This window comes from Carettochelys insculpta, chromosome 28 (genome assembly GCF_033958435.1).
Source record: "Carettochelys insculpta isolate YL-2023 chromosome 28, ASM3395843v1, whole genome shotgun sequence".
Taxonomy (NCBI): Eukaryota; Metazoa; Chordata; order Testudines; family Carettochelyidae; genus Carettochelys; species Carettochelys insculpta.
This window is the reverse complement of record NC_134164.1, coordinates 3,152,487-3,165,679: the sequence shown is the minus strand read 5'-3', so window position 1 is coordinate 3,165,679 and position 13,193 is coordinate 3,152,487. Positions and strand designations below refer to the sequence as shown.

Sequence of the window (13,193 nt, the reverse complement as noted above, 5' to 3'; positions counted from 1 at the left end):
CTTCTCCAGAGACCCTCTCCTCAGGTCATCAAAGGGTTAAGACGACAACTCTGCATCCCACTTGTACTCTTGAGCAGAAGGGGTTGAGAAACAGAGTTGCATACACTCCTTGGAATCTCAGGAATTTCCCACTATTATCCCCACTTCCCTTTCACTAAAGGCAGGGAGAGGGGCTTTGGGCCCTTCCTTCTGCTCACTGCAGGAGAAGCACTCCAGAGACAGGCTCTGGTTCTCACCTTCCATTCCCCATTCTCCCCCCACCCCCACCCCTACCCAGTCCCATCAGGGGACAGAATCAGTCTTTAAACCTAAGCAATTCCATCAGACTTGCAAAAAACCCACCATACACCTCTGACAGTAATGTTTCCCATGTGAGGTTTGACTACTGGCTCAACAACCAGGCTTGTCTGAGTCATACACCTAGGGACTCTCCAATAGAGTCATATAGCAGCTAATCTACTCACTGGCACAGCTAGGACCTTTTCTACCATTAACAGCGCTACTTTAGTAGAGTTTCGGAGTTCATGAAGTCAGTAGCAAGATGGTCTTTGATCCAAAGGAAGGTCTTTAAAACCAAGCTTAGAGGATTCCTTGTCTTGTACTGTTGCATGGTGGAAGTACCCCGCTCTTCATAGTGCTACACTGACATGAAGGAAGAAGTGGGGTGATTCCACCCCTCTCCTCTTATAGCTTCTGACATGTTCCTGACCATAAAAAGAGACCTAGCAAGCCTGGGGTGGGGGGGGCCTGCATAGTGGAGACCCACAGTGCGCACACAACCCTTGAGTCTAAATTGACTTCCATTTCTATACCCGTTTAGCCATAACCCTCAGTCATTCTGCAGTTGGGAACTGCTTGTCAGCACAACTCTAAGAGCATCCATGCACCCAGGATCTTTCTGTACATCCAGTCTCTCTGGAGAGAGAAAAACTTTCAGATAAAAATCATGGCTGAGATCCAGCAACAGTATCCACTGCTGAACACACACCCCATACCCCAGTGGGCAACCTAAACTATCAAGGTTGCTTAGATCAGTGTTTCTCAACTCATAGTATGCACACCTATCTACTTGGGGTACATGAGAAAAGTCTAGGGGAGTATGTGGCTCTGAGCCATGAAGTGCAGCTCCTGCTTGGAGCCACATGCTGGGAGTGCTTACTGCCACACTGTTCGTGCCCCAGCACTTGGAGAAGCACACAGCAACAACAGCTGCCACCGCTGCCCAGGTGAGTCTGAGGCATTGGGTTACCATGGGGGGGGGGCTGGGGTGGTGAGCACTGAGCCACATTAATAATCTGCAAAGAGATGAAAAATTATTTTTAAAAAGGGGTACTTTATTAAAAAGTCAAAAATACTGGCTTACATTAAAGTCAGTTACAGATGTTTCAGGCAAGGTCTGCAGGACCCCAAGTTGAAGGCATTGTACAGTGAACATCTAATGTTTGCAAATAAGTATTCCTCTCTAATCCTGCAGGAACCAAAACATATTGGTGTTAGACATTTCTTGTTCTGCCAGCATGTTAGAGCCAGAAGTGAAAGGTCCTAGGACGTGACCAGAGACCTATGCACAGACGCAACTCACTTCCTTGCCAAGCCAGAGCACTGTACTGCTGATAAGTCAGGACCTACAGAGATCAAGTCCAACCTGATTTGGCAGTCAGGAAATGCAGTGATCCACTGCTGTTTTTTGTTTTTTTTTGGGGGGGGGGGGGCACGGAAGAGAGGGGAAGAGGAGGAGATACTCAACCACAACTCCTCTTGTGACTCTCTCAAGACCACAACCTCTGGCTTGCTACTTTTGGCAAACATTTTCCCCATTGCTACAGCTTGTCAGTAGTGGGAGCATGCCAGAGGGGCAAAAGCAGCAGGAAAGGTTTGCTAGAGCACCTGGGGTAGCTAGGCTTGTGTCTCAGTTCTATCCTAACCCCATTTTATAGCTCTTGAGGGTGGGAAGGGGAAGATGCCCACTTTACAAAAGAATGTGGCCAGGATTAAAAGTAATTTTGCAAATGGAACATGCCATGCAAATTAAGTGGTATTAGCTTATCAGCTCATAGAAAGAATTACTTGATATATGAAAAGCAGCTATGGAAAAAAATGCCCTACGCAAGCTGCTTTATAGTCATTAGAGTAAACACCCTGCATCAGATTAGTCTTCAAATTCCTATCTAAGAATTCAGTGGCTCAATGATGCAGGATCTGGCTGTATATTGCTACTCTAGGGGTACGCCTTTACTACCTGCAAGATCATCCCACTCAGGGTTGATCTTCTAGGGTTCAATTTCACACACCTTGTTGAGGATGCACAAAAGAATTCCAAATTATCAGGGTCAGTCAACCCCTGTACTCACTCTCACAAGGAGTAAAGGCTCCTGCTGACCTCCCTTGAGTAAGGATGACCAAGTAAGTCCGTTTTAGGTAATGCATAGCTGGAATCCACTTATGACTGTAACTGCATATCTACAATCAACTTAAAAAGGTCTAGTGTAGACCTGGCCTGGAAACTGACAGACCGATTTCTTGATATTGAACTTTTGCAGATCTCAGCTTGCAGAGAAACTGGAATGATCAGTCCAGTTTCAAATCTCTGCAGCGGAGAGTGAAAGAGGTCGGGGGAGAAAGTATCCAGGCCAAAGGGAGATTGAGGGTTCCTAACAGGAAGAGGAGTTTGCAGTAGAACTGTAACAGGGTTTCCACAAAAAAGGATTAATTTTGGTTAGCTTCAAAGGCTTATCACTTGGCAGACAGAGAAGGCCAAGCACTGCAGGGGGTCAGCGCCTGCTAGTGTTCCATTACGAAGGGGATGATCATGAGGGAGACTATGCTTCCCAGCTACTGAAATAAGTGGAATGACTACAGGAGTAAGAGCGGAAAGTCCCTGTTGACAGAAGGACTGAGTAGACAGCAATGACAAATCAGAAAGCTAACTTGACACTAGTCCAGGAGCGAGGCCAAACTGGACAGCCTCAGATCAAGGGGACAGAGCTTGTTGTGCTTTTGACAGAAGGCCCAGGTGGTAGAAACCTCACAGCTCCGACCTCAAGTATTTCTCTGCTCTCACATCTAATAGCCGCACTGTCCCTTTCATCTCTTCCTGGTACTTTCAATCCATATTACTACTGGGTCTGAGCTCCTCACCCACTGGTGTCTCTCTTACCACATCCTTCTTGTGGAAACAGGAAAGTGCTATTTGTCACTTCCTTTTACAGATGGGCAAATTAAGTGGCCTTTGGCAAGTCACACCTAGGACAGTGCAGGGGATGGAAACCTCTTCTCTGAATCCTGGCCACCCTTATTCTTAGTATACAAGAGGAGCTACTCCCTTCCCCGTCCCTCAACATTCAGTGGGATCTCAAAGCTCCCGACAGCTTCTCCAAAAGCTCTTTTGCAAAGCCTGCTTAATGCAAACTCCACACACATCACCCGAATGCATCTGCGCTTAAACCTGTCAGGGATGATCTGAATGGTGTTTAGTCCTGTTGCGAGGGCAGGGGGTTTGGACTATGACCTCTCAAGGTCCCTTCCAATTCTCCTACTCTATGGTATGTTCTGTAAAAGCAAGGGTGGGGGAAGCAAGTTGCTGCGTCAAGAAGCCTTCGCCAAGAAGGTCCCCTGCATCCTCTGGCATCAGCTTGAGCTTCCTGGCAGCTGAAAACTGCCTAAGCAAAAGTTAGAGGTAACCAAAACCATGTCCTACAAAGTTCTGTAGATCCAGCACAGCCCTGAATGACATTCCCACCAGAACACTAAGTGGTTATTAGAATGAGGAGCAGAAACTTACGCATTGCAATACGGCTTCTTCTCATAGCCCTTGTAGTTTTTCATGTTTAGGGTCATCTTGCAGATCTCGCAGTGAAAACATGCTTTATGCCAGAACTGCAAACAGACAGACAAACAAAAGAACAGTTTACATCAGATGCTGGCAATTCTAACAGCACACAATTTCTCTCCTCAGAAGGATCCAAGCCTCTTTGCTTGAGCTCCTTCAATGGAGAGAATCCTTCCCAGAGAACTAGACAAACTGTTCCTACCAGTCTAGGACCAAGGGAGACCAGGCACATCTATTAACAGGAAAGGGGGTGGGGGGAAGCTATGATTTTTAGTACTGCAGCAGCACAGTTTGAAACAGTCTCTAACAATGAAGGTTTACAATACAAATACTCTAGACAAAGCAGGAGGCTGTAATTTGCAGCCAGTGTGAACAATGGTTTAAGCACCATGTTAACACTGGTCTTACTTTTGTGCCAAGAGGGGCTGAGATTGGGAGGGGTTTGCTAACCAGAGAGAAAGGACACAAGGAAAGAAAACAGGGGAAGGGAAACAGGAATGATAGACGGAGCCAGGCTGAAGTGAAGCAAGGGAAGGAGGGGAAAACACACCACAGAGAGAACAGAAAAGCAGCATTAAAGATAAAATGCAGCAACCCAAAAGGCTGCCTCTGCTCCCGCTGGCTAGGGGTGTGGTTGCCCCCTCCCGCCCCCATGCATCCAGGCATTTCTTGAGCTGATATGGTTGGGAAGAGGCCACTTGAAACCTGGCAGGGAAACCTCTGCCCTCTTGGGGGAAATCTTGGATCAGCTCCAGTCCCACCAGCAGGTACAGCTGCCCTGTGGTGCAGTTGCTTTTCCTCAGCTCCTACCAGAGGAGTTTGAGTGGACCCCCCAGAAAGACAGTTATACATTCTTCCCATTAGGGAGGTACCAGCCAAATGGGTCTTCCACCTGACAAGGCAGCATTTAACCAGGTTGAAATCCAGTAAAGCATCTATTTGCCCTGCTTCTTGTGGGCACCCCCTAAGGCTGCCCCATTCCCCCATCCCAGCCAGAGGTCTGTAGTCTGAACCTCCACAGAGTAGAGTACCAACCCCCGCTGCAGTTGCACCCTTACAGGCACCAGATTGGCACATCAATGGATGCCAGAAGAGACATTCCTTGAAATCCAGAGCATGACCCACTTATTGTAAATATGGCAACAGTACAGGTTGACACCCAGAGAACACATCTGTCCTGCCTTTACATCTTGGAAATGCTTCTTTGAAGGAAATATTTGTACTTGGCATCTGACACCCCAAGCCTCCCTAAGCTACAAGAAATCTTGACAAAGTTCAGCAATGGTCCAGAAACAAGCCAGACCCTCCCCATGGCAACCTTGAAATCCATCCCTTTGGTCCCTTCTCCCAGCTGGGCTCTCAGAAACATCTATAGCTGTTAAGGGAACAGGTTACCCACACATGAAGTGTGCAAAGGAATCCCTCCAGGCTCAAACTCTTTGCTGATGCACTGCCCAGAGGCATCTCAGATCGGGGTGGGCTTCATTCACATGCCATAAGCAGGGCCCACATCTCCCTCCTCCCCCTACACCTGGAAAAATTCAGGTCACTGCAAAGGCTCATAGCAACAAACTTGCAAACCCAGTGGAAGAACATGGTTTAAGAGAGATCCTCAATAATCTATGGAAGTCACCCTGGAGGCTGAATTGCTACACTGTCACATAAGGCTCTCTGAAATACATACTTTGGGGTCACTGCTAGCTGCAGAGTAAGAGTCTAAGCTCAGTGTGGACAGCTACTGAATTTGCTGCTCTGTTAGGGTGCCAGCATTAAGCTTCTGAACTCCCCTTCCCCTCTGGTTCAGCACAGCTAGTGAAACATTTTCCAGGTAAAACATGCATAGACTCAGTCTTGGACCTTGCCTCTGTTACCTGCCTGCAAGTACCACACCCTGGAGTACAAACACAGCTGCAGCCCAGCAAAAGAGAAGGTATGACTCAGCTGAAGCAGAGGGCAGCAGTCTTATTCAGTAGCTCAGGGCATGATATTTGTCTTTTCTTTACATGTCCATGTAATTCCTCCACAGTGGGGCAGGTATCAGTTCATTATCAAGTGGAAGGGGACTTCCTTTACAGACCATTTTTTTTTGCCCTGGTGACTTTGGCTCCCTGCCCTTGGCCATGGCTGCTGCCCTGCCCCCGTGATTCAGCTAGCCTTGTTCTTCCCACACCTGCATGGTGGTTTTTCCCCCCCCCCATTAACAACCCTCCCACACCTTCAGCCTCAATGAGGAGAGAGGAAAAACCATGGCTAGACTAGTGGTCATAGTGCTAGGCTTGGACAACTGGGTTTGATTCCCTGCTATCAGACTTCTTGCTTGACCTCAGACAGATCACTTAAGGGCAGAGTTAAGGGTATTTAGGTATTTTGAGACTAGACCTGGTCTTTATGGATCTGCTACCAACCCCTACCATAGGGAAAAACAGACCTATGTTCACAGGGATGTTGCTAGGCTTTGAGAGGCACTCCACTCCTAAGTTAATGGGGGCAGATCAAATATCTTAGAGATTGTGCTAAACATCTGAGCCAAGCTGGCAGATAAGCTGACCCTCCTCTCAGAGAAATGCCCAACCCTTAGAAGCCAGAGGGGATTAAAAACTCCTTCCTAGCTGGCAAGGCTTGGTCTGTCAACCAGCATTGCTCAGTAAGCCTCAGCAGTAGCAGAGGAGCTGTTTACAGGCGCACTGCTGCAGTGATTCACTACAGGACAAGAAGAATCTCCTATCCGGACTGTAACAATCCAGAGAGCTGACGTAGTATGGGAACAAGGAGAGCAACACATAGGTTATCACTAGGTCTTCACTACAGCTACCCCTCACCACACTGCAGCCAAACAGCCATATTCCTGTGGAACCCTTAATTCCTTGCTCCTCACCCTTAAGAGGCGTTTCTAGCTACAGCTGCACTGTACACCTCACTCCACAGCCAGCCCGATACGGCAGAGTGGTACAGCAGGTCCCAAGCAGGCTGCATGCCTGTGACCTAAATAAGTGGGCTGCTGCAATTTCGTACTTGTGTCAGAAAGTTGCTCTCATTTCCCATGCCACCCTGGAAGGCTCCCTCTTGTAAATATAAAGCATCTACACCTTGAACCAGTTACAGCCATCAGGGCTGGTGATGGACTTCACCAGGCCCTAGGCAATGGAGTGGGGAGTCACTCAGCTCTGGGACACCCAAAGGGGCAGGGCCTTGGAGCAACCAGCTTTCAGCACTGCCTGAACCACACCATACTGCCCCCAGTGCCACCTAGACCAACACATCCTGCCTGGCTCCACAATGAGCTTAAAAGGGACCAAGAATCTGGGTCCTTTGAAATCTCCAGGCCCTGGGGCAACTGCCCCCCACCCACACTACATGCCCTGACACTTAATGGAAAAGAATATATTCTCAGCTGTGCTGAGATGTAGTACCATGTCTATCAGCAGCAACCCTCTGGGACTAAAGCCTCAAGAAATGCTTTAATATACCCCTGCAAGACAATTTCAGAGACAACACAGCCCGCTGTTTGCCTGAAGTCTGTGTACAGCATAGGTCAAGTTCTTGGTCAGCTCTTTTAATTCATTTGCGCAAAAGAGCTAGAGTCAGACCCGTAAAGTAAAAGACACCAGCTTTTTGATGGGGTAATTCACTTGGTGATTGCAGCCACAACCGTGACACAGGACATAGATCATTTCCACCACGGAAGTCACAGCCTCTCCACACAACATGGTATCTGGAGAGCTGATAGGAGTCCATGAAGAGGGCGGGGAAGAGAATACGCAGTAACTGCCACACAGGAGACAGACTCCCCAAAAATCAACCAATTGTCACCTAGAGACCTGTGAACCACACAACTGCCTCCTCAACAACAAGGCTGGGATTTCCCCTTCCCCCACCCCAACCTTCTGAGCTTTTAGTATTTAGAGCATCTCAGTTCTCTACTGGTTTTTGCCAGGCAGGTTTAGAGACAGGTGTCCCCCCACACTCCTCCATTTCCTAGAGCTGCCAGAATCTGACTGCTTAGCACAGTGAGATAAGTCCAGGTCCACCAAAGCATCTGCATTTACAGCAAAATATGCAGGAAAAATAGGATCCAGGTGCATTGGCAGAGCTCTTGGTGGAAACAAAGAAACATCCCTACATGTCTGGTTTCCCCAAGAAGTCCCTCGGCAGTCATCTTGGCTCAGTTACAGCAGTCCTAAAGCAAGCACCTGGTGGTGCTCACCAGCATTTCTGCCACCCTCATTCAGACTTGGTCACAGTTAAACTAGGTGGGCATTCAGATGTAGGACTGCCAAAAAAATAGCAAGTGATGTTTGTAGCAGATTTCAGCTCACACCAGGACAGCTACTGAAAGGCAGCATTAAAGGATCAGTACAGATACTGCTAGAACAGGACATCAAGGTCAGCATTAGTTGTGCTGGCATGGGAATTTGCAAATGCCAGCTCAGGGGAATCTGTGGTCAATGGAGCCAGAACAGCATCCACTGGGGCAGGATGCACAGCAGACGAAGAAATGAAAAAAATCCTTCTTGTCTTGTAGCTGTAATTCCAACAAGCATGGTTGCTAGGTTTTGTTGCATTGCATATTTAAGTCTAATGAGGACTCCAGCAAAGAGACCCTATGACACAGCCACTACACAATTAAGACCCAAAACAATGGGGAGCTAAGACACAGGGGTTTAAATTCAGCTTTAAAAGAATGATTCATGGCATAGGAAGACCACAACATCATGTGTTAGAAGCGTGAGCAACAGGGTCTACCATGACTCACTGCTGTAGTGAGAAGTCGGCATTCTCCAAGCTGCTCGCTCCTCAGTCCCCAAAATGGTCATTCCAGGACCCTCAAGGAGGAAAAATGCACAGCAGCACATAGTAGTTCAGCCACAGAAAGACCACCCTTTAGGGCGGACATAAGACTTTTCTAGGCCAGTGACAAACCGATACCAGTAACCAGACAGGATTAGAGCGCTGCCCAGCTCCCCGGCCCTGGGGCCCATCAACATGAGTACAAATTGTGATTATACCTTTAAAAAAAACTAACAGGCATTTGTCCTTTTAAAAAGCCTATTGAAAGGGACACTAAAAGACAAGGTGTTCAGATATGTGGCAACAAGAGCCCTGCAAGAATCTACCTAGAGTGTGTTTAAACCTGGAGCACTAAAGATGCATCAATGGGAAGGGAAGAGTGAAAAATGCATCTAAGTCAAAACAGATGAGAGGACCTCAACTTCAAGGGGAAGCCTTAACGGTTTCTCTTTCCATTTTATCGGTTTAGATTCTAAACTGCACTCCTCTTGCAGGAAGAGGGAGAAGAAAGGCTATGGTTTCCTTTGCTAATTGCCTTGAGGGAGGGTCAGAAGTGACTTTAAAAAAATACAAAGAGTAATATTTGGACATTATATGTTCCTTGCGTTTGCTTTTGAAAGCATGCTCTTAGGAGGGCCTAAATGAGCAAAGTTATGCTAATTCACTTCACTTGAGTGATTCACTTGTGCTGTTTCCAAACTAACTCTTCTAACCTTTAAACATTCTGGCAAGAGTTTGCCTGGAAAGAAGCCAGATTCTGTAAGTCCCAGGGCCAAACTCAGCCCCTCTGGAGTGAGACAGAGAAGCCAGGAAGCTGGTTTTGCATCCAGTTACGAACGTGTCCTTCCTTCCCAGAAGAGCTCAGAGAGCTGGGCTGGAGTCAGACTTTTAAGAGACACCCACAGGCTCGGCAGAAAGTTGAGCACAGCCTCCCATGCCCTAAAGCGAAAGGGGAAGGCTGTATCCCGGGGGTGGAGAACAGGGCGTGTACTGGCAGCTGGGGCGGGGGGGGGGGGGGGGGGGAAGGAAGTAGATAAGAGGGGGGCCTGCAATGGTGGCATGCACTACCTAGTGCAACCTCTTCTGCACCCCTTGCACCCCCAATCCCTTTGCATTCACCCCCCCAAAACCCTAGAGGCCCCTTCCACGCGGAACTCCCACCCTACGCGGAATCCCTACCCCACTCCCCTCCCCCTTCAAAGCCCGGGCACCCCTCCAGGGGCGGACCCCCCCCAGGGAGCGGGGCACCCCCCGGCGGCTCACCTTATCCAGGCAGTTCACCTTCTCGGTGGGGTAGACGATCTTCCCGCAGCGGGCGCAGTTGGGGTTCATGGCCAGGCTCCGCGCGTCCTCCCCTCGCTCGCTCCACGGGCGGCTGCAGCGGGCTCTGGCCTCCGCCTCCGCCGCGGCGCCCCTAATAAACGCGGGGCGGGGCCGCGGCGGCGCGCTCGGCGGGGACTAGGCGGCCGCGGGGGCGCGCGCGGACGGCATGGGCGGCGCGGGGGCGCGCTTGGGTGGGAGCGCGGCCGGCGCACGCGGCTCCTCCCCCATGCACACGCACGCACACACGCGCGCGCTCGCGCTCACATTGGCGGGCACACGCACACACGCTCACGCACACCACATCTTCCCACAGGCACACTCGTGCACACGCCGCCCCACTTGCACTCAGACACCGCCCCACCACACATGGACGCACGGGCACGCAGCCGGCGTGCACACACCACGGGTCCGCCTCGCACCGCCACTCTCAGGTTCCTCCCCCGCACTCCACCGCTTCACACACTCACACACACCCGGCACACACAGACACCCCCCGGGACACAGGCACACACCCCCCACACACACCGGGCATGCACGCGCGACATGTCTCCACGCTCACACATAAATGTTCACACACTCCTCACAAGCGCACCCCCTCACACCCACCCACGTTATCGCACTCACCCGACAGGCACATCTCCACGCGCACATGCAGCTGAACACACTTCTCCACACACACCGTCACACGTACGCACACCCTTTACACTCTTACCATATCGCCACACCGTCCTTCAGGCATCCCGGGGGCTGCATGTTCACCCCACCATATATCACACCCACCTCCACAGTCACACGCAGACACGGCATGGACACACACACACACACACACACCTCCACCACACATTCAGGCACATCCCCACACAGACACACCACCATCACAGTCACACGCACAGGACTATCTCCAGACAGTCACACCCATACAGCGCGCGCGCACACATACACACAGAGGCACTTCATCACACACCCAGACACTGCACACACACACACACACTTCATCACACACCCAGACACTGCACACACACACCCACCACAGGCGCATTTCCACACAGACACAACCAGACACCACAACACATCACACACACGGGCTCATCTCCACAAAGTCACCCCAGACACCTCACACACATGTACCCACCCCACATCACACACACAGGCACATCTGTACACTGTCAAACCCAGACACCCCACGTGCACACTCAGCATCACACACAGGCATCGAATACATCTCTGCACAGTCACACCCATGCACCCCATCACATATCTCACACACACAGGCATATCTCCGCATAGGCAGCAGACACACTCATCCCCACCACACATTTATTCAGAGACCCTCCAGACATGCTCATACAACCCACCTCCGCAAAGAAACACACCAATCTCCATATGCATCCCCACAAACACACACATGCCCTGCATGCACATAGGCAGCCAGACACAAAACCTCACACACTTGACACCTTCCCACAGTCTCACTCACATACCCTCTCCGAAATCACACCCACCCAACACAACAGCTCCACATCCTGTCACTCTCAGATATACCCACCCTACACACCTCGAATGCACCTCTGCCTACAGTCACACAAATGCCATATGTCTCCACACACGACCACTTTCCAACACACTGCTGACAACCAGCCCCTCTTACACACACTTCACACAGCTCCATATACACAATCACACCCCAAACCTCACTTATCAACTGGACACGTAGAGACACTCACAAACATCCCTTTTGTGTAAATCCAACACACATACCTCCCTCTGTAAACTGAAAACACACTTCTCACACAAATACACACTTCTCCCTTATGACGGGGAAAGGCTCACACACTTCATATTCATATACAACTCTCTTTTGACAGTATATGATCAACACAATACAGACAAATACACTCTTCTTCTAGCACAACATGAATCCATGCTGACTTGATCTCAAAAGACGTAGCACGGCAGCTTGTGTGCATCATCGGGGGTATAGCTCAGTGGTAGAGCATTTGACTGCAGATCAAGAGGTCCCTGGTTCAAATCCGGGTGCCCCCTTCGTGAGTTTTGTTAATTTTTATTTTAAATTGTAGCTAGAGTAAAACATAATTTTTGCACCTATGAGGCAAAAGACAAGTAAAAGGAAACCAACAGCTTCAGCTGCAAAAGTTATTTAACGTCATTGAGTCAGTTACTGCCGCAAAAAAAGCTTTTTGAGCTTTCCTTTTTGTCCAGTAGAGGGTGCATGGCTCAATGACAGAGTATTTGCTAGTATTTTAAAGGGGTTTAGTTACAATTCTGAGTGTATTGAAGGACAACAGTTTTTATTATTATAAAAAATAAGATGTCTAGTGCCAAAAAATTCCACGGTACTTTACAAACACAGAATAATTCAATGTGTATTTGTATAATTTGTGCCTCAGTCAGGACCATATCTTGCATTCTCAAGACAATTGACTCAATTATCCAACAATAATCCCTTTTTTACAAGCTTACTTAGCCGTAGCTCAGGAAGTTGCTTCTGCAAACTGACATGTTATTTTCAGAAAACGCCTTTGAATTCCAGAGTTGATCTGTGTGGAAGTGTGATATATAGGTGTAAAAATTAGGATTTCATTAAGGACTAGGAAGTGATCCTATGGGGACACAGCAAAAACAGAACCATTTCCCTGAAGCACTTTATGTTTTGGGAATTAAGCTAATATGAACCCCAGAACCCCTGGTTTGTGATTGCCAACCAAAGTCTCAACTAGCTAGCATTTATCAAAACACTACTTCCTTTAAAATCTAGTCCCCTTTTAGTAAGTTTATTATTATTACTATATTCTTCTCTATATGATAGCAGCATTGAATGGTCACAGCAAAAATTCACACGAAGATAAATGGATGTTCCTCTGCATGCAATACTTTATTATAATGAATTCTGTGTGTCTGTTCATGAGCAGTTGCACAAACACACACATATGCACCTCATCACCCAATGCTGGGTGGAATCAAAACTGGTCATGCATCAGAGTTCCGGTATTGCTAACAACTGAGGGGGATGTTCCCTGTGATTTCTAGCAAGCTACAGATTTGAAGCAGAATTATTCAAATTCTCCCCTTCTTACTGTTGTGAAATTTGGAGTGCCCACAACATGCAGCAAGAGTGACAACTGTGAAGTCCTACTTAGCATCGTAGAACTCTAGAACTGGAAGGGACCTGGAGAGGTCATCTAGTTCAGTCCCCCTGCCCTCAAGGCAGGACCAGGCACCATCTAGACCATGG

At 48.8% G+C, this 13,193-nt stretch overlaps 1 protein-coding gene and 1 non-coding gene across 2 annotated transcripts in view; one reads left to right on the top strand and one right to left on the bottom strand.

Moving 5' to 3' along the window:
- The window catches only part of LASP1 (LIM and SH3 protein 1), a 57,832-nt gene extending 47,793 nt beyond the window's left edge, over positions 1-10,039 (bottom strand). The window contains exons 1-2 of the mRNA XM_074979046.1: positions 9,881-10,039; positions 3,782-3,876 (exon numbers count right to left, since the gene is read on the bottom strand). Of these exons, the coding sequence (XP_074835147.1) occupies positions 3,782-3,876; positions 9,881-9,949 (164 nt within the window). The 5' untranslated portion in view covers positions 9,950-10,039. The remainder of the gene's footprint in view (positions 1-3,781; positions 3,877-9,880) is intronic.
- A 1,872-nt stretch (positions 10,040-11,911) lies between these two features.
- On the top strand, positions 11,912-11,983 carry TRNAC-GCA (transfer RNA cysteine (anticodon GCA)). Its single transcript has one exon. It is a non-coding gene; the product is annotated as a tRNA-Cys (tRNA).
- The last annotated feature ends 1,210 nt before the right edge of the window (positions 11,984-13,193 follow it).